The sequence below is a fragment of the Nilaparvata lugens genome, chromosome 3, assembly GCF_014356525.2.
Source record: "Nilaparvata lugens isolate BPH chromosome 3, ASM1435652v1, whole genome shotgun sequence".
Taxonomy (NCBI): Eukaryota; Metazoa; Arthropoda; class Insecta; order Hemiptera; family Delphacidae; genus Nilaparvata; species Nilaparvata lugens.
The window spans coordinates 79,520,865-79,542,157 of NC_052506.1; the positions used below are offsets into that span (position 1 = coordinate 79,520,865).

The 21,293-nt window shown below is 35.2% G+C and overlaps 1 protein-coding gene across 1 annotated transcript in view; it reads left to right on the plus strand.

The window, feature by feature from the left end:
• The first annotated feature begins 8,950 nt into the window (after positions 1-8,950).
• Positions 8,951-21,293, plus strand: part of LOC111043568 (neurotactin) — a 67,365-nt gene continuing 55,022 nt past the window's right edge. The window contains exons 1-2 of the mRNA XM_039424743.1: positions 8,951-8,969; positions 10,830-11,157. Coding sequence (XP_039280677.1) covers positions 10,831-11,157 — 327 coding nt within the window. The 5' untranslated portion in view covers positions 8,951-8,969; position 10,830. The remainder of the gene's footprint in view (positions 8,970-10,829; positions 11,158-21,293) is intronic.

Here is a 21,293-nt window from a genome sequence, read left to right on the forward strand (position 1 = left end):
GGGCCAGGACTGACTGAACCACTAGTCCACTAGTGTGACCACCTACACGTCTCACATATGGGCAACAATGCCCAGACATCTTGAGCCCCAAAAAACTTGTTTGGCCTAATAAGGATGTTTTCCAACTAACGACCAGCAGACCAGCTCACCCAGACTACAACAATCGAGATTCGTCCCGTTTTCTAACTCTGAAATAAACATACAATCGAACTCTTTAATGATCTGATGTCTTCACAAGAATGTTCCAAAGATTTATGATGGTGTGAAAGAAAAACGTGGATCTACAGTCAAATTCATGTTTTAAAGTTAGTGGAAATGATAGGTAGGCATTGTTGTCAATTTTTCTTTTTTACAGCCTTCTATGGTAGATAGCTGTAATTCAAGTTGTCCCGGTATATCTGATCTAATATTATTTGTTAATAATGATAATAGTTTTTATAATTGACATTAAATATTCCGGTAGATCATTATACAGTATTTGTATATAGTCTACAAACAATTTTACAACGGTGTGTAGTTGGAAAAGGATAGAGAATTGTTTAGTGATAGACAAGAAGAGCATTCCAATGTTAATCAGGCTTTAGTACGGTCTCTATAGAGGACAAAGATTTATTTTACATTGAATAAAAAATATGTTGATTAAAACAGGATTTTATTCACTCCCCGTTCATGTATTTTAGTTCTAATGGAGAGTAATTATTTGATAAATTGAGATTTCAGAAATAATAAATGTGTGTTGTTGTGGATTATACAGGGTGATTATAAAAGGACAACTTTGAAAGCACATAAATATTTATTGAAATTACTTACAGAATTGAGAAAGGTGTCATTTTGTTACAAAACACTTCAAGTTTAAGGTGTGGGTGTTATTCTGATTCGAAGTAAAAGTAAATTCGTATGGCTTTTGTTGGTGGGGAGTCCCTTGAGGGAAAAAAGTAAAAAGTCCCTTGGTTCGAAGTAATTTCAATAGATATTTATGTGCTTTTAAAGTTGTAAAGTCCTTTTATAATCACTCTGTACATTGCAAATAGGGGAAAGGGAAATTTAATGAGTTTCTCTCATTTGTGTTATTCAGTCGGATCTAATGTCTATGATATTCCTGTATTCTGGTTGTCTAAAAATAAATTATCTTTCACCAAGCACTTGTTAACTTTTGTCAATGTCGGCTATTTCTTTGAATAAACTCTACACATGATTAATCTACTATTAATTTCTTCCAATAAACTCTTCAGTTATTTAGTCTTTTGAACGTTCAATCTAGTCTGTTTTTAGAATGATCAGTAAACAAAACGTGGTCAATTTATCAGAGTTCACTTTGCAAACAAATTTTATCTGTAAGTCCATCCATTCTCAGCTTTTTTCTTTACTTTGCACTGTTTATTTCTCTAGCTAAAATACATAGTAAGACTAACTTTGAACTGTCAACATACTGTGATGTTTCCCATTGCCGCCAGTGTGTGTCACTCTATAGTAAGCCGCTTATCCACGCCCTTGCACGACATTCTCACTTCCCAAAGTAATCTTTGTTTTTCATCAAATGACGCAACAAGTCTTCATTAAATGCCTCTCCCATCCCTGTCACAAGATCAATACTCTACAAGTACATGTGTAATGCATTCAACTTAATTTTATTCTCACTACATGCCATACTGTTTGGTATTTACTCCATGGTTCTAAAAGGATGGTAAAAACAGGAATGAAAGGTTGTATGTTGGGAATGAACTTCTTGAGGTAAAAACTGTAGCAATGACTTTCTACAAATGATTTTATACAAATTGGCTAGACCTTGCTAAACCTACACAAGAGCATAGAGAAAAGATATCGAAGTATCAGTTGTCTTCACTTAAAATCACTTCACTTATATGGGCTACTTTATTCAAATTAATAAAACTTGTAGTACCCTTTTTATTAAAATATTTTATAGTTCTAATGTTTTAAACATTTTTAAATATTCTAATAAAATGGGTATACTACAAGTTTTATATTGTTTTATTAAGCTGTTGTATCAGTGTTGTCTCTGGCAAAAGTCTAAAGTCGCATAACCCTCAGCAAAGAATAGAAAAGTGTTTGTAGGAGCTTCTGTTTATTTCATTAAGATTTGAAACCGAACTTCCCTTTCTGATTTCTGCTAATTCAAAATATGCCTAGCTAGGCCTATAGCTAGAAATTTTGATTTTCAGCTCCTCTTCTTGATTTCTGCTAATATTCACAATGTGCCTAGTTAGGCATATTCCTATAGCTAGAAATATTTCAGTTTCTTGCAAACATTATTTGAACAATCATTTGTTGTTAGCTTTTGCAAAGCTATTTACGATATAAAAATAAAAAATAACATGCACAACATAAAATGATAAGATATTGAAAAGAGGAAGACTTCGGATTTTCAGAATGTAGTTTATCCAGAATGCAGTTAATACTGAGGGTGATGCCCACATAAGGCCTTAGAAGCTTGTGCGTGGGTAATGAGTGAGAGGGATGATTTAACTACATTATGGCTGTAAACAATAAATTATTGAACAATTTTTGGAAAGGCATAACAAGCCCAAAATGTCCATTTGTATAAAAATATCATGCAACCGTCCAAATACGTGGGTTATACTGTCACATTATTTTGAATGGAGTGATTAATTTAGCCTATGCTCAAAAGTAGAAAACCTTAAAATGCTGAATAAATGAGTTATACATTCACATTATTAATTTAAATTGAACGATTTATACTCAAAAATAGAGAACCTGAAAATGTCGAATTCAGAAAGGTTTCATTATCGAATTACTGTATAAGGTAATCCCCCAGTTTGAAAAGATTACAAACTGGTTAAGTTAGTTCAAAGTAATCCTTTATAGAAGACGATTATCAACTAATAATTATTCTTGAATTACGCATGCAATCTGGAGAATGTGGTGTGGACTGTGGCTTTTTCATTCAAAAATAGAAAACCTTATATGCTAAAATGAATACATGAGTTGTACAGTCTCATTATTAATTTAAATTGAATGATTTGTGCTCAAAAATAGAAAACCTTGAAATGTCGAATTCAGAATTCACAATAATTTCATTATTGAATCAATGTATAAGGTAATCACCAGTTTGGAAAGATTACAAACTGGTTAATTAGCCTAGTAAAAAGTAATTCTCTATAAGAAGATTATCAATCAATTCTTAATTTACGCATGAATGCAATATGAAGAATGTGGTGTGGACTGAGCTGTGTACTCGTAGCATTCTCTGACATTCATGCTTTTTACACATACAGCAGCCTCGTGCAAGCTTTTTTTTATTGTGTACAAATTCCAGACCTATTCTGAGCTGTTCCGTGAACAATTTCAATTTGGAAAATGAAGCGTAAAACACTAAAGTAAGCGTGTCCAATTGGCAGTTCATTCACTTTTAAAACTCAATCGTTCTGAATCGCATCGCCTCGTCCTTGCTATCATCATCATCATCATCATCATATCATCATCATCATCATCATCATCATTGCCATCATCATTACCATCATCATCATCATCATTATGTAGTGAAGATTCTTTTGAGTTTAATGCCTGTAGTCCTGTAGTCTTCCTTGTTTTGTAATAAATAAGTAATCATCATTCCATAGACTATTTTATACTTCAATGTTTTCAAGTTATGTTGTTCATCCAGATGCCAGCAGATTAGAAATCTATTGCTGTTTAATTACATGACAGTGTCGAAGTGCTTTGTTTCACTAATTGCTCATTTACATCTATTTTTGATCTCTATAGTACTATAGAATGAAATTTTTAAATGACGAAGTTGAGGGTAAAATGGAGGATGAGTGAATGTAATTGTTATAGAGTTGGCAAATGGAGAAAGGATAATTAACAAAATCTTAAATCACAAGTCAACCAATGAGAGAGGAGCGATTGCGTTGTTATGACAACAGCCAAAGAGATATGTGTAATAGAGATTCAATAAATCATAATTTAACAAATAAGAGAGCTGCTCTTTACTTGTAACTAGCAGCAGGTAACCAGTGCTCCGCAAGGGTCTAAGAATGAACTTGACAAACTGAAAACTTGACCTACTGAAATCTTGAAGAGTTCAAAAAAGACCTATAACCATCCTCGGAATCAATATGCAAAATTTCAAGTTAATCAGTCCAGTAGTTGAGACGTGATGATGTGTCATTCGTAAATTTCCTATACCGTAAGTGTATAAGCCAATTCTTTCTTTTATTATATTATAGATTTCAACAGTGAAAGGAAATTCAACCAATACCAATGAGAGTTGAGCTGTAGCTGCTGTAGCTGTAGTTAGCTGAATTCCATCATATAAATTAATGAGACAAAATAATTTAGTATTCTTTTCCTTATAAGTATTCTTCTCTCCATGTTTGACTTTGAACCAATCATATAAGCTAACCAATCGAAGAACAGTAATCCAGTCGTCATGTCAATGAACAAAGAGAGAATATGACCAATCACCAGTCAGCCAATGAGAGAGTAGCGTTCGCGTTGTCATGACATCAGCCAATGGGAGTTGAGTTATACAGAATCAACCAATCAGAAGCTCACCAATGGCAGAGCAGATAGCTATTGTCATGCCGATAGCCATGGGATTTGAGTAAACACGGGAATTCACTATCCGATTTGTTGTCTAACTTGTGGTCCAGCATAAAATGTTGAATCCGACTTCGGATCGTAAATAGGATTGTTAAAAGCCTGGTCAGATATTGGAATTTCAGTTTGATGAGGTGGATTAGCTGGAGGTCTAATACGAAGGTCCGAACATCCGACTAACCTTTGTTTTTCATCGACTAGACTGAAGTTGGAGAACTAGTCGAAGAGTGAGTGTGGTGTAGTTCTACTAGTGGCCCAACAAGTTGGAATTCTAGTCGGACTTGAGGGAATGGCCTGCGACTTGAGAGAATTCAATCAATAAGATAGCATCGATTTCATCGTTAAAATTCACTAATTGCTCATCATTCTGCATTATTTCCTCTGATAACCAACTTAATATAATCCATCTACTTTATTGTTATTTGAATTATATAGTGAATAACATCTAGGATGTGAACAGAAATCATCTAGGAACAATTAATTTGAAATAACCAACAACCAAAGTGTATAATAAGCCTTTAAAACATGTAGTTGGGTAATAGCCTAATGAATGAAGTGGAGCTACACCTACGTAGGTGTAGCTACGGAGCTCTACATTCATTCACCACGTTTATCTCTTGAGGCGACATTTGAGAGAGCAAGGCTGTTATTTTTAATTGAAGCCGACGTAATTTATCAATCTCTGAGTAGAGAGACTTCCTTCCCGGTACTCGTGCTTCACTAAATATAGGCTATCTCATGATAGGATTGTACCTGCCTCTATACAATGTCAATGGAAGGAATTTCAACTTCTCATGCTTGTTCAACCATTTCTTACTTCTCTTATTTCTATTCATAGCTCTTACTTCCCTTACGTAGTAGAGGAATATCTTAAGGCTGTGCAAAGGCTAAAAATAAACTTTCTACTCGTCATATTTTCTAAGCTTTTCGATTTGTATATCATTAAACTATCAAAATGAAAAAGTTTCCTCAGGAAAACATTTTTTTCCGATCATTACTTATTGAGATATGAGCGACAGGAGTTTGAATTTTTGGGACAGAACATTTCAAATTCGGTACGATATAAATCCATGAGATGTAGAGGATGGATTCCTCATGGTATTGTTCATCTAGTAAAACTAAAATTTTCTGAAAATATCAATTTTTGAAAAAGTTATCCAATTTACCAAAAATTACTCAACGAAAAGTTATTTTTGGTTATTTTCAGTAAATTCAATAACTATCTTGAAAATTAATATTTCCAGAAAATTTTTGTTTTACTAGATCAATATCATCTCATGAATTTTTCTCTTACCGAATTTGAAATGTTCTGTCCCAAAAATTTAAGCTTTAGGCGCTCATATCTCAAAAAGTAATAATCAGAAAAAAAATTTTTCCTGAGAAAACTTTTTCATTTTGATAGCTTGATGATATACAAATCAAAAACCTTTGAAAAATATCACGAGTAAAAAGTTTATTTTCGCCTTTGCACAGTCTTAATTCTTGATATCTCAACTCTTAACTGGACTGAGGATGAAAAGCGGATCTGAGGTTTTTATTCTCAATTGTTAATTTATTGATGAGTTTGATGTGGTTTATAAATACTTACTTACTCCTTCGTGCTACAGCTCATTCAGAGCCTTGACCTCCTTCAGAAAGCCTCTCCATTCGTCTCTATCGGCAGCCTTACGTCTCCATCCCCTGACACCCAGCTTCCTAATGTCGTCCTCCACATCCTCCAGCCAACGCTTTCTCGGACGTCCTCTCAGCCTTCTCCCTCCTGGGTTGTTTCTGAAGACCTTTTTTACAACTCTTGAATCACTCAACCTCTCAACGTGTCCCAGCCAACTCAAACGCCTCAGTTTTATCTCGTCAACAATTTGACATTTCTGGTACAGATCACGTAGCTCTTGATTCGATTGTATTCGCCATTCACCATTAACATATACAGGGCCAAATATCTTTCTCAAACCCTTCCACTCCCAAATATTTCATAGATCTTCATCCTTCCTTGTCAAAACCCATGTCTCTGCTCCATACAACACAATTGGCTATATGACTGTTTCATATACACCGTGATTCAAAAAGAATACCACAACTTTGAAAATTGATAACTCTGCAAAGAATAAACGGAGAGTGGAACACTATCTGTCATCGATTCGAGGAAGCTCTAAAGTTGTTTTTAGTTCCTTATTTGTAGCACCACCCCATTGGCACTCATCATGTCTGGAGGGGGTCACATTGAACATTTGTGAACTTGTTTTCTAGTGGGGAAAAACTTATTTTAATACTCTTCATTTTGATTTACAACCCAAGTTTCTATTATGTTTCCTTGATCAAATACAGATTTTCAAAGTTGTGGTATTCTTTTTGAATCACGGTGTATTATTTGTATTTTTACTTACCTGGGCAGGGTTTTGGATCTCAAATATTGGGTCAGAGCATAATAGCATCTGTTTGCAGCAACTATTTTTGCTTTTATGTCAGTCTTGGTTTATAGATATTAAACTCAATTGCTAACAAAAGAAACGAAAGTTACCGGTACATATTATAGCTTAGCTTTTTTTCCAAACACTCGTTGAAAAAAATAAGTTTTTCAGAGCTTTTGGATATAGTTTATATTTTCGCTGCGGATGACGACCACATGAATCTTAGGCTTGTGCCTAGGTATTGTAGGGATGATCATGGGAGATGAATTGACGTACACTTTTAGGTGGGATCCAAACCACCGGAAAATGATTTTGAAATTCACAATTGCTCTCAATCAATTTCTAAAGCAAACAATCTCAGTAATTATACAGTATTTATTTTACAGTTTTGAGTGCTAAGTGAAAGGAATTTTGTTATCAATTCGGATCTTAATCTTTCTAAATTCAAAATTAATTGTTTCAAGTGTTTGTGTTTTGTTTCAATGTGGAAGTAAGTGAAGAATTGAAGTCGCACATAACCTTTATTTGGACAATTTATTTTATGAAAAAAGTTTTGGACTGTAGTCTGTTTCTTTGTACTCAAGTTGATTGTAAATGATGAATAAATAATTAATTATTCAATAAATAAGTGATTGTGACAGCATTGTGATAGTTGTAAGGGGGGCGGTAGTCCAACAGCAGGGGGGGTCCAGGGGGTTACTTCCACCTGGAGAAGGGGGTACGAGAGGGCATTATTTTTATTAAAACTCATGTTTCAAGCATTTGAGCACTAAAATTCACTGTTATTTAAGGCCTTTCCACACCAGCCAAAATTGGAATAGAATACTTACCGAATAGTTTTTTTAATTATAAATAATAATTTTTTTTTCAAGTTCAGATCAGTGGCGAATATAGCATTTTTTGTGGGGGGGCAAGGAAGGTTAATAATGTAAGGTTAAGTGATTTTAAGGTTGTGCAAAGCCATTTTGGGATCATTTTACTGGAGGCACGTTAAAATTTTTTCATTTGTATGGTAATATTGCGGACGTTTGTGAAAAATTGCTGAGCGAGTGATTCTCAGAAGAACGTCGCGAACTCGGTGTGAGAAGGCCTTTAAGTTGAGTAGTTTGGCCGTTTTGTAAGGTGTCTAATATTTTATTAAACAGTTCGGCAATTAATACAATTTCTATTATTTGCAGTATTCCTATTGTTTAACAATACGAGTTATTCAAAAGATTTAGGTATAAATTACACTAGCAAACGACCCCATAAAAAAATCCCTGGTCAAGGGGGGGGGGCGGTGGTGGCGGCCGCCCCCCCCCCCTAAATCGCGACTGGCTTCAAGAAGTTTTAAAATAGTCTCCACCACTTTTTTTACTAAAAATTGAGTGAGTAAAATAATATAGATTGATAGAACTAGCATCTTGTTTGTATAACAAAAAAGTGATAACTCGTCTTTTTAGGGCTACTGATTATTAAAATATTTAAAAAATTATCAAGTCACTTACCCTTCATTTTATTACAATAAAATAAAGGGTTCTTGGGAATTTTTATGGTGTTTTAACAAAAAAGTGTTACAGTGAAGCTAACAACTTCAAATCGTGTTACTGAATACTTTATTGAAAGATGAAGAAGTCAGTTCGATGCGCTTGCGTGAAATCACACAGTCAATTATTGTTTATTCATGAATTGATTGAGTCACTAGGGACGGTATGAATTCGCAGACGGTAGTTGGTGAGATCAATGTGTGTAGATCTATTTGTGCAGTTGGTAGCATTGGGGTCGTCTACCCTTCGTTGCTATGGTTACCAGCTTCAGTTACAGCCCTACCAACACCTCCCCCCCACCATCCGGCATCATTACCGGGATTTTGAGTCCCATTACCTTGGCCTGTGGACTTTGTAGTGTGCAACATGAATCTGTCCCTCTAACCCACATTTCATCTCAAATTGTCACCAGATCATAGTTGGACTAATCCGTATTAGATACTGTACCTTATGTGTCAGTAGTTTTGTTAACTCATTTTGATATTCAATAGTTATTTATTTTGTTGTTGATTATTGTTGAGATAAGGGGTAAAAGTTTGGTACATTCCATATTGATATTTTCAATTCTTTGCTAAGACTGTCTATTGACTAATTTATCCAGTGATTGTGTTATACTGTTTGAATGTTACTGATCTATTTTAGGAAACATACTGTTCAATTCGATACAATAATTTTCGATTGTTCAATTTTGATGGTTGTTGTCATTGAAAAATTTGGGTAAATGTTTGGTACATTCCATATTGGAGAGTTTAATTTGTTACGGGGAAAATTTCATCTCAATTTGTCATATTAACTGTGTTTTTATCTGGGATAGTAGGGAATATATTTTTGGCAAATTCCATATTGCAGTGTTCATTTCTTTGAGAGGAATGCCTTATTTTGTTATCGAATAATTGTCAGGTTGTCAAGTTTTTTGCAATATGGGGGAAAATTTTGGAACATTCCATTCCGGAATGATTAATTTGTTGGGATAGACATCGAGTTGTTCCATTATAGTTGATCCAATCTGATTTTAGGTAATGTTTGTTACACCAGTAGTTGACTTATCTTGATATCTTTTAGTTGTCATTACTACTGTGGTGTAGTTTGTTGAGATATTGAGAAAAATGTTTGACCGATTTTATATTTAAGTATTGGCGAGCTAAACCCTCGACTTCTCTGGTATCAGTCATCAAAAGTTGATAATGTTTCCACTATTCTAGTTTTAACAAATATTGCTTATGATGTTCAATACCACTTAGTGAGGGTTAAAACTTGGTGGAGCAGCAATGGTAGCGGAAAAGGTAGCTGAAAGTTATGCATGTATTCAAATGTATCAGAATATAGTTGAGTGGCGAAGGTAGGGTAGAAGTTAGAAGGAATCAGAGATTTTAGATTCCTTCTCTGTTACACTCTACCTCAACCTCTTCACTATGTTTTGATTTTGTCGCTAAGGATTACGTGATAGTGTAACAGCCAGTACTTATTTTTCAGTAATACAATAAACAAGTGGTTTAAACAATAATCACTAAAAGTATTCTCCTTCAATATCAAATTGTTTCAACAAGGATTGACGTCTTTGTACTATTTTCTCATATGTATTTTGCTCAATTGAATTTTTTGTACATTATAATTATTGAGAAAATTGATCATATATTGACAATTCCAGTTTATTGAGTATCTCAATCACAGAACCATAATTTCCTACATTTGAATTCACTAGTAGATAAATAGTTTAATCTCCCGGCAGTCGTGCTGTTGTAAAACGTACAACAGAGTCATTTTTTTCTGCACAAAACTATTGAATGGGGTAGTATCAGTGAATGAGTCACCTATGCATTCCAAAACTTTTCCCCATCACTCCACTGAGTTGTAATATCAACCGAGCAATAGTTCAGTCTTTGGGTGCCATTTAGTTGCGACAGTGCAAAAGATAGAATTGATGGCTTTGCTTGATGTACCTTATTGGGCTATGATATGAAATGGTAATCATCCAAATGTTCTTAGGCGTAAAATAATCCAAGAAGATGGAAAAAGTAATTATACAATAAATTATTAATTAATATGTTTTAACAGTAAACAGAGTAGCCTACATAACACTTGGAAAAAATTGGATGTTGTACAAAATACAACACGCGACTACTCGTGTGATTGAGTAGGGCGCGACAACCGGAAGGTGAACAGTTTTCTCAATTATGAAAAGGTTCCAAAATATCAACAGGTGTTTTACCAATTTTGCGTAAACTTGTTGCTCAATTTCTTTTTACTCTTTTTGTTCAATTTTCAAATACATTTCTGTTCCAACAGTTACATTTACTCTTCTGTTTCGATGCAGGATGAGTACTGTGACGGAAAACAAGGTGGAGCTGGCGGTCGAAGGCAGTCCGGCCAAGATCGAAGTGACGTCACCGCCCCCCATGGAGAACGGAGGCAGCGAGGAGATCCTCAAGTCGGGCGACAAACTGGAGATCGAGGACGAGGAGCGCGTCAAGATGCTCAACGAGGAGAACAAGGTGGTGGGGGGTGGAGGCGGTGGAGGGGAGGTGGAGAAAAAGAAGAAGGCTCTGGAGGAGGCGGTGAAGGAGGACGGCAAGCGGAGGATACCGATTGGTGCCATCCGGATACCCGGGTTTCTGCGCAGTCGCAGTCGTGACAAGAATCGGGTGAGTAATGAACAAAATTACACATTTTCCAATTTTATTTGACAAAGTATCAAGTTAATTTGAGAAAGTAAATTGTATTTGAGAATAGTCACTTGTAACTGAGAGAATGTCAGATGTAGATGAGAATAGTCAATTGTATTTGGGAAGTCATCACATGTAATTGACAGTTTTGGAATGTATTTGATTTTTTATTTAGTTTGTCACGTTATTCTTTATATTTAAATAACGATTAGCCTCCTGCTTGGCATCAGTCGGTAAAGCATGAGATTTGATATAATTATATAATTAGGTCGTGGTTTTCTAATAGTATTCAGTCTCATAAATCTTTCTAGGCCTAGGTATGGCTTCTCCTATAACTCTTGTAATTCAATAAAAAATAAATATATATAAATATGATACTTATACAATAGTGATGAGGAATAATAAATAAATTGCACACCATAAACGTTTCATACATATATTACACAAATAATGCAAAAAATAAATCGAGGCAAAAAATATATATAGAGCGATAAAAAATATAATATAAAAATAGAACAATAATTGAAATCAATAAAAATATCACAGGCTAAACTTTATATTCTCGATTTATGGCACGAATCATTACCATGTGCCTTTATCTTAAATCATATGCATTCTGTTGCATGTAGCTGCGATATGCGCTTGCTAATACTTGTCGACTTGGACAATTCAATTAAAAATGTGTGCTTTAAGATCAGCTTGATAAATTAGCCACTAATAATCCAAATATATATATTAAAATCTCTAGTACTTAGTAGATTTCTTTGTATCGAATATATATTTTTATCTCAGGGTGCAAGATTCGGCACCTGACGGAATAGGTAGAGCCATTCATCTAGTGAATTAGAGCTATAATAAACTATCGCAAATTGTATTGCAAAAAATTAAATATCATATGCATATGTTTTAATAGCCTAGATTTTGTACTTCTTTGATTTAATAGAAATTTCTGAAATATTGATCTATATTTTTCTTTCAATGAAATACCTTTAATACTAATTTTACTTGCGCAAGTATTACTCTTATTAATTTCTTAATTTATAATAAAAACCCTTTCGGCGAGCTAGCTTTGATCATTAGATTAATTCGAAGCACTAGGGCGCCCATCACTAATTCAAATTTATCACTCACGTGTCGAAAATCTTCTTGTAAGCCGCCGATGTCGATCCAACTCCATGTGGTCCGGGAATATGGTAGCCGGAATCGTCTCCTCCAAGGGGTTATAAATTTAATTAAAAATGAAAATGACTTCTGCTTCACAATAGCATCACGAAGTCTTTTAAGAAATTTAATAATTTACTTTAACTTTAACTTTTACAAAATCATTATCAAGGTACTACGCTCTAAAATATTTGGGGTCCTCTCCTGGTGGCATTTGGTTGGCGAGTGCTGGTTCTCCTTTCTCAAGTTTTACAGATCCTATTTCCGACTTTCAAATTAGCATAAAATTTAAATATCTTAGTCCTCCGCCATTTAGGTTCAAATAGATCTTACAAAAAATACCAAAATATTACTTAGATTGTATGATTAATAATTTCTTTGCTTTCGAGCCATATCGATAACATAGACTATATAACAATTCAACATAGATTCCGAACATTTATAGAAATATATATAAATATTTTTGAATTGGCCTACAATTGCCGCCTATTAACTGCCGTTTTACTATTGGTGCATGCAAATTTTATTCGGTATTCATGCGCCTGGTACCTCTTATTTCCTGAATACATTAAATTATTTTTATTTGGTTTTTTATTTATGCTCTTTACATGCTAGCTAATATTCTATACATTAATATTAATTCCATGCTACCTAATAATTAGCCACGTGATCAGGTGTTTTTTCACATTGCACACCATCTGATTGCAATAAAGCTCTGCCAAGGGGTTTTGGTCAGATTCTACGTTTCTCGGTTTGATCGATCTCTAGGTCACCGATCCGTGAATACATGTACATAACCTCAATCTTCAAATATTTTATATAATAATCTATTTATGAGCAATAAAATTCCTTCAAATCCTTTTTAGGTTTTTGTACCATTTAGCCAGAACAAGCTGATGCTATCTAATCTTAGTTATTATCTATTTGGCGATATTAGCCAGTTACTTTATTTTCAGACCTATTACTGTTTCTGTTAGGAATTTTTATCTACCCAAATTTAATACCTTACACGCGCCCCTGGGTTTGAATTCAAAATATTTGAGAATCACAATGTTTTTAATGAAAACCCACCCTTCAATACATCGAAATACACTATACTTTAATTATAAATTATACTCTCATACTTCTATCACAGTTCGCAGACATATTTGCTGCATCTCCTTTATACCTTTATCAAATACAATAACAAATTCTCCTCCTCAACACACATAAAATATCATAAATATAAACTTCTAAACGCACTCCTCCTGACAACACTTAAAACATAGTAATTTTTAAATTCGCCGCTTGCAGGGCCGCCAACCTAACTACACACATTTCATAATTCTCATAAATGATTCCTTTTAGACAATAATTTCGATTCACAAAACTTCTGGGCTTATATCTTATAGTATTTCTTAGGTCTTAATATAAATAATTTTTTATACATCAGGTACAATACTTTTCCTTTGCTAATGGCTCTTTGGTTTTTTGGTAGCTTGTATTCACTTTAGGTCTTTTCAGGTAACAAACGTGGCATAATTAAAAGTAATAAATATAAAACATATAAATAAATATACCGACATTAATAAATATGATAAATAACAATAATAATAACAATAATAAATAATAATTTTGGGGTAACCATACTTTTTCATAATCATATGTTGCAGGCATTACATATTTGATTCAGGTGGCCTTGCCCAGCTGGTCACTGGTTCTACAGAATTTGCTGTCGAATTTCATAATTAACCTAACTGCTGCATTTTTTCTCTTTAAAGGTAATTTACAAATTTTAAATATACTATCCCCGCTTGTGTCCTTTTTTAGTGGATGTAGCTAATTTAATTACACATTTAAAAATTATTCTTTTTCTTATTGCAGGCTTCTAACGGCTGGAAGGAATTAAAATACTGGATTGTTGCCATGCGGTCCTATGCCAAGATTAAATTTATTAAGGAAGGTTAGTAATCGGTTTGATAATAATGTTTTCCTTGATTTCTTATCATATTTATTTCAAATTCTGTGATATGGCTTAATATTGGCTACATTTTCCCACCAAACAATGTGCGTGTTCTCACTCTCTTGTAACTGAACTGTGTTATGCTGCGATATGGCTACTATAGTGAATGGCCCTGAATAAATTAAAAAGAATTTGCGAGTTACTTTCTCCAAGGCATTTGATAACCTGTGGCTCTTTACTAAAACTTCATCTCCAACGTTATATGAAAATATTTTATATGCTCGGTCGTGGAATCTCTTTCTGCTATTTGCCTTCTGCTCTAGCTTTAACCTTACTAGATGATGGATATTAGGGTTTGTTAACTTATTCACTTCTGAGCTTGGAAAATCAATTAATTTTTCGATAAAGGTATTGTTCCTTTTACCGAATATGATTTCGTAAGGCGTACGACCGGTGCTTTCATTTAGGCTATTATTATAGCATTCTTCTAAAAATGGTATATACCTAACCCATTGTTGGTGTTTTTCATTACAGTACGTCCGCATAAAACGAGAGATCTCTGCCATACGTCGCTCTACCGGATTAGCGCTGGGGCTGTAAAGAGATGTCCTCGACCATTTAATATTAGCCAGGTGAAGTATTTCTTTCCACTGCTTGCTACAAAAATAGGTTGCGTTGTCGGATAGTACTCGTTTGGGCTTTCCTATTTCACTTGTCCATCTTTCCGTTATGCATCGGGCCAAAACTTCTCTGGTCAATTTACCTATGGGAAATAGCATGGTATATTTTGAAAAAACACATGTAAGCACGAATATGTATTTTTTTTCCGTATTGCGCCATGAGCAAGGGACCATATATATCCGCTGATATCAATTCCAATGGTGCGCTGGGGAGAATGGGATTCATTTCACCTCTGATATGATATCGCGGGTATTTGGCTTTCTGGCATATATCGCAAGCTTTCACTATTTTGGCCACTTTTTTATGCATGCTTTTAAAATAACAGCTTTCTTTTAGTAGGTGGAGGGTCTTCGTAGTTCCAAAATGTCCAATGCGTTCGTGAGCTTCTTTTATCAAATCTGTTTCCATATTAGCGGGGATGATTAGGCGCCAGTCGTAAGTATTTTTAGCCGGTCGGTGAAACATAAATCCTTTGTAGCGGGTATACTGTCGCAGGTAGTCGGGCGGTTCGGCAGCTCCTTCTTCCATCAGTTCACGGATCCGGGACAGTCTTGGGTCTTCATATTGGGCGATACGGATTCTTTCAGGTGTTAACATGGCAGTATGAATTCGTGGTTGGATGTTGGGAGGATATGGTATGCTTTCTCCACTCTTTACGGCGAAACATCTCAGGTTGGTATCTTGACAATATGTAGCGTCTATTTCCCTGGATAGAAAGTCGGCGGTCTGATTTTTCTTTCCTGGCAGATGGGTCAATTCGATATCGTATTCTTGAAGCGCAAGAAACCATCTAGATAAGCGGTTGTGATTCAATTTGGCTGTTTTGAAAAATGTTAAGGCTTTGTGGTCGGTATTGATAAATATCTTATTGCCGAGTAACAATGTCCGGTACTTAATACATACTTCCACAATACTCAACAACTCTTTTTCAGTCACAGAATAACGACGCTGGGCTGGGTTGAGTGTCTTACTAAAAAATGCTAACACTCCTTTCTCTCCTTGCTCATCTTCTTGGAAAATCTCTGCGCCTATCGCGTAATCTGATGCATCGACATTCAAGAAAAAAGGTTTCTTTAGGTTAGGGTGTTTCAACACGACGGAATTTAGGAAGGCTTCTTTTAGTTGTTGGAATATGATCTCTTCTTTGTTAGTCCAAATCCAAGGCTTGGTACTAGACAGTATATGACTGAGTTGAGCAGTGTAGTGTGACATTTGTTTATTAAAACGGCGGTAGAATTGTAAAAATCCAATAAACTTTTGTAATTGTTTACGGTTGGTTGGTGATGGAAATTGTCTGATGGCTAATAATTTGTCCGGGTCCTGTGATATGCCAGTAGGTGTAATTATGTGTCCTAGATATTTCACCTCTCTCGCAAAAAATTCGCACTTAGATAGTTTGAGTTTCAATCCGCAATTTATCAATCTATCAAATACTATATCTAAATGCTGGCAATGTTCACGTATATTCTGTGAGGCTATTAATCCATCGTCCACGTATAATGTACAGTAGTCTCTGATATCGTCTCCTAGCGCCTGTCTCAAACATCGTATGAATATAGCCATAGCATTTCTTAATCCAAACGCTAAACGAGTGAACCTATAATTGCGTCCATTAAACAGGAAGGATAAATAATCGCGCGATTCCGGTGCTACTTGGACTTGCCAATATCCTGCGCTCAAATCTACCGTTGAATATATGGTCTTGCCATGGAAAGTTTGCATAACTTGTTCAATTTGGTCTGGTCCTTCTCGGTCATCATCCAATATGCGGTTCAAGGCGCGAGCATCCAGACAGAGTCTCACTGTTCCATCCTTTTTGGCTACACACACAATCGGCAAACTATAGGGTGCTGTGGATTCTTCTATAATTCCTAGTTGTTCCATGCGAGATATTTCTGCTATGGCGGCGGATCGATAGGTGAAAGGTATGGGGTATGATTTGCGGTAATACGTGTCGTGTGGTTTAACGTTGAGTGAACATTTGAAGTGAGTAGCTAGGCCAGGTTGTTCGGAAAAAACGTCTGCATTTTTGCGGAATACTTGAATTATTTCTTGTCTAGTGTCAGGGTGCCAATCGGTACGTTGATGAATTCTGTTTATCAGTATCTCTAACAATTCTTCGGTACTAGAGTCGGCTCTTGACGGTGCTCGGTCCTTCGTTGTTAGGCTTAGTACCTCCATACACTCCATAGCATTTTCCATTCCGTGGATACCCCACTCCCTCGGCACGCCTTCCATGTAGTGAGCGAAATGTACCTCAGCGATTCCTTCAGTGCGTTTCTTCAGATCAAGGGGTACTATAACTTCGTATGCTTCGGTTTCGGTAAATGCATGAAATTTCGAGGTTTGGAAATTTAAACAGGCCTGGAAGTGTTGTAGAAAATCTGTACCTATTATTATGTGCGGACCGGAAACAGGTAATACAAGAAATGTATATGCGAATCGTTGTTGTTGAAGATTTATTTCCAGTAAACATTGAGTAGTTATATGTATTCGCCGTCCTGGACTGATACCTGATACATATACGTTGGTTAACGGTAGAGTAGCTAATTTTGTTTTTTCTTTCAGACGTTGAAATAAGTCTGTTTGTATGAGGCTACATTGTGAACCACTATCTACTAATGCTTGAACCTTCATTCCGTATATTTCTATATCGATATACGCTTGCATTTGGATATCCAGTAGCCTGCTTTCTTTTTCCGTTTCTTCTAACAAAGTCTCCGGTAAATCATTTCTGAATGTGGTGTATGATGTTGAAATATCCTGCTTTTCTTGGTTTGTTTCACTTGAGCTTGTGCTTGCTGTATCGGGGGTATCATATAGTCATGGTTTATTAGCTGTAGTTTTCTGTATATCTGGTGGCGGGTCGTTGGGTGCTGGGTTCCGGGTTTTTTGTTGATTCATTCCTATTGCATGTGCTAATGTATAATTTGTACTTACTTGTTGAGGTGGCGGTTTATAATTTCTGTTGTAATTGTTTTGTGTGTGATTATTATGTGAGTTTAATCGATCACGGCCATCATAGTGATTCCTACGATTGCTCTGCTGGGCATAGTGGTTGGTTGTACGATTTTGAAATTTTTCATTATTCCAGTTACCATTTTGCCTGTGCTCATAGCGGCGTTCGAATTGAGGAGCAGATCGGTAGCGATCATATGATACCGGTTCATAATTTTGGCTGTTATACTGATTAAATTTTGAGTTATGTTGATTTGGTGCGTATCTCTGGTCTGAACGGTGGTTTGATATTGCCATTGCAGACTGTATGCCATATAAATGATTTATCAGCTGCTTACAATCAGTAATGGGTTGTGTGGCGAGTGCCATTCTAACTTGATACGGTAGCTTCTTTAAAATAATACTTGCTAATGCCGATTCATTAATGGGCTCGCTCAATTGAGAATTTTTAAACTGTAGGGCAGTGACGAAAGTGGTACATGCACCGTCTAAGTTAGGGTTGAAATCGCATGATATAATGTCCGCTAGCACGTCCAACTGTTTACTTCTGCTCCAATACTGTTCCAGGAAGACAGCGACAAACTCATCCAATGATGTAAATTCATGGGCTCTACTCCGAAAGAACATCAGGGGTTCGCCAATCAATAAATTAGTCAAACGAAGACGCCAAAAATTCCAAGAGGTAGGTGCAAGAGTTTGTACTAATTTTATCTGATCAATGAATGGTTGAGGTTGCAAATGGCGATCAGTATTATCAAATTTTCCTAGTCCTTGTAATATACTATGTACGTTGAGGTTGTCTGTTTGAATCCCTTGAGGTCGTTGTTGAATATGATTTTCTAATGCTGTTATTTTTTCCTGTGTTATCTGCCATTGACTATTATGTGTAATTTTATTTGCGTTTATTTCTTGATTTAATTGAGTCAGAGTGGATTTTTGAATTAGTAGAGTTCCGTTTAAAGCTTTACAGGTTTCTGTGTTTTGATTTATGCTACCTTGCAGTTGGTTCATTTTTGTGGACATATTAATCTGTTTATTTTGTATTTCTTTAATACTGTTAATATTTTTGTCAACTGTAGTTGTTAATGTTTGATTGGCAACGGTAATTTGTTTGTGGATTTCTTGGTGGCAATCGGCCTTAATGTTATTTGTTATATCCTGAATGGGTGTAGTGATTTGTGTGGTTAGGTTATCTATCCTTTCATTGAGTTCACATGTAACCGTATCCAACCTTTCCGATAATCCTGCCGTAACTTTATCCTGACTTTCGTTTTGTAGAATTATCATTGCTTTTAATTCTTCCCTATGATTCTCTACTTTAGTTTCAATATTATCCAACCGTTGTTCTACTGATTTTATAGCGCCTGCGGTCTCTTTCATGCCCTGTTCCACTGTTTGTTTATTTTCCTCTTTTACTGTAGCAATCTCTTTTTTAATCTCCTGCATCATATTATCCATTGTTTTTTGTAACATAATATTGAAAGTACTGCTAGTTTGTTCCATTATTACCTTTTGAAGCGGATCTAACTCTGTGATTGAAAATATACTTTGTTTGCTCAGGTGTGACTCGGCCTCCGGCGATGCGGGCTCTGCAGGCTGCTCCTCGCCCCCTTCAAAGTTGATCTCTGCTATCCGTTGATTCAATGGTGTGTCAGCGGCGTCGATTCGAGTGGATGATAGAGGTTGCAGACCTGGTGGATCGAAGACTATCGACCCGACGCTTCCTGGTTCCCTTTCTCGTGGCGTATTGGCATCTACCGTGGTGGGGTTTGATGTGCTTGGAGTCGACAAAGTGGGATCTGTGCAACCGCCGTACATATATGAAACTTCAGAGTTTGCGGGAGTGTGATTCATTATGTCAAATATGATAAATGCTAATTAAAAAGTGATAAATGATAAGCGAAAATGCTTAAAAAAGAGACACAAACCGGGACTTACAGTGAAACAGTGATGTGTAAAGTGTTTGGATACTCATACGACAAGGTATTTATACTTAAGTTTTTTATAATGCTCTAGCGCCCCCAATGTTTTGTTTTAATTTATTCTTGGCTAGTTTACAGGCTGTGACTTATTTTCCAACCGGCTTAAACACATAATATATTTTTGACTAGAAAGTAATAGCAGTTTAGGCTTATAAAATATAATCTCTCTCTATAAACATGTATTTTTTTACAGTACTAATAATATAAAATTTTCTTTAAAACATATAATTTCTCTTTATTTAAAGCTATTGATTCCCCAAAAAGTAATACAAATTTCCCTTCGCCAGCTTTCCTCAAAACTCGTATAAGTTATCTATAATTTTCAATATGGTTATTGACTTAATTTCAAATAATTATTCAATGAGCTTGGCTCTCATCATCAGCCCCACGTTGGGCGCCATGTCTTTATGTCACGTTATTCTTTATATTTAAATAACGATTAGCCTCCTGCTTGGCATCAGTCGGTAAAGCATGAGATTTGATATAATTATATAATTAGGTCGTGGTTTTCTAATAGTATTCAGTCTCATAAATCTTTCTAGGCCTAGGTATGGCTTCTCCTATAACTCTTGTAATTCAATAAAAAATAAATATATATAAATATGATACTTATACAATAGTGATGAGGAATAATAAATAAATTGCACACCATAAACGTTTCATACATATATTACACAAATAATGCAAAAAATAAATCGAGGCAAAAATATATATAGAGCGATAAAAAATATAATATAAAAATAGAACAATAATTGAAATCAATAAAAATATCACAGGCTAAACTTTATATTCTAGATTTATGGCACGAATCATTACCATGTGCCTTTATCTTAAATCATATGCATTCTGTTGCATGTAGCTGCGATATGCGCTTGCTAATACTTGTCGACTTGGACAATTCAATTAAAAATGTGTGCTTTAAGATCAGCTTGATAAATTAGCCACTAATAATCCAAATATATATATATTAAAATCTCTAGTACTTAGTAGATTTCTTTGTATCGAATATATATTTTTATCTCAGGGTGCAAGATTCGGCACCTGACGGAATAGGTAGAGCCATTCATCTAGTGAATTAGAGCTATAATAAACTATCGCAAATTGTATTGCAAAAAATTAAATATCATATGCATATGTTTTAATAGCCTAGATTTTGTACTTCTTTGATTTAATAGAAATTTCTGAAATATTGATCTATATTTTTCTTTCAATGAAATACCTTTAATACTAATTTTACTTGCGCAAGTATTACTCTTATTAATTTCTTAATAGAAACCCTTTCGGCGAGCTAGCTTTGATCATTAGATTAATTCGAAGCACTAGGGCGCCCATCACTAATTCAAATTTATCACTCACGTGTCGAAAATCTTCTTGTAAGCCGCCGATGTCGA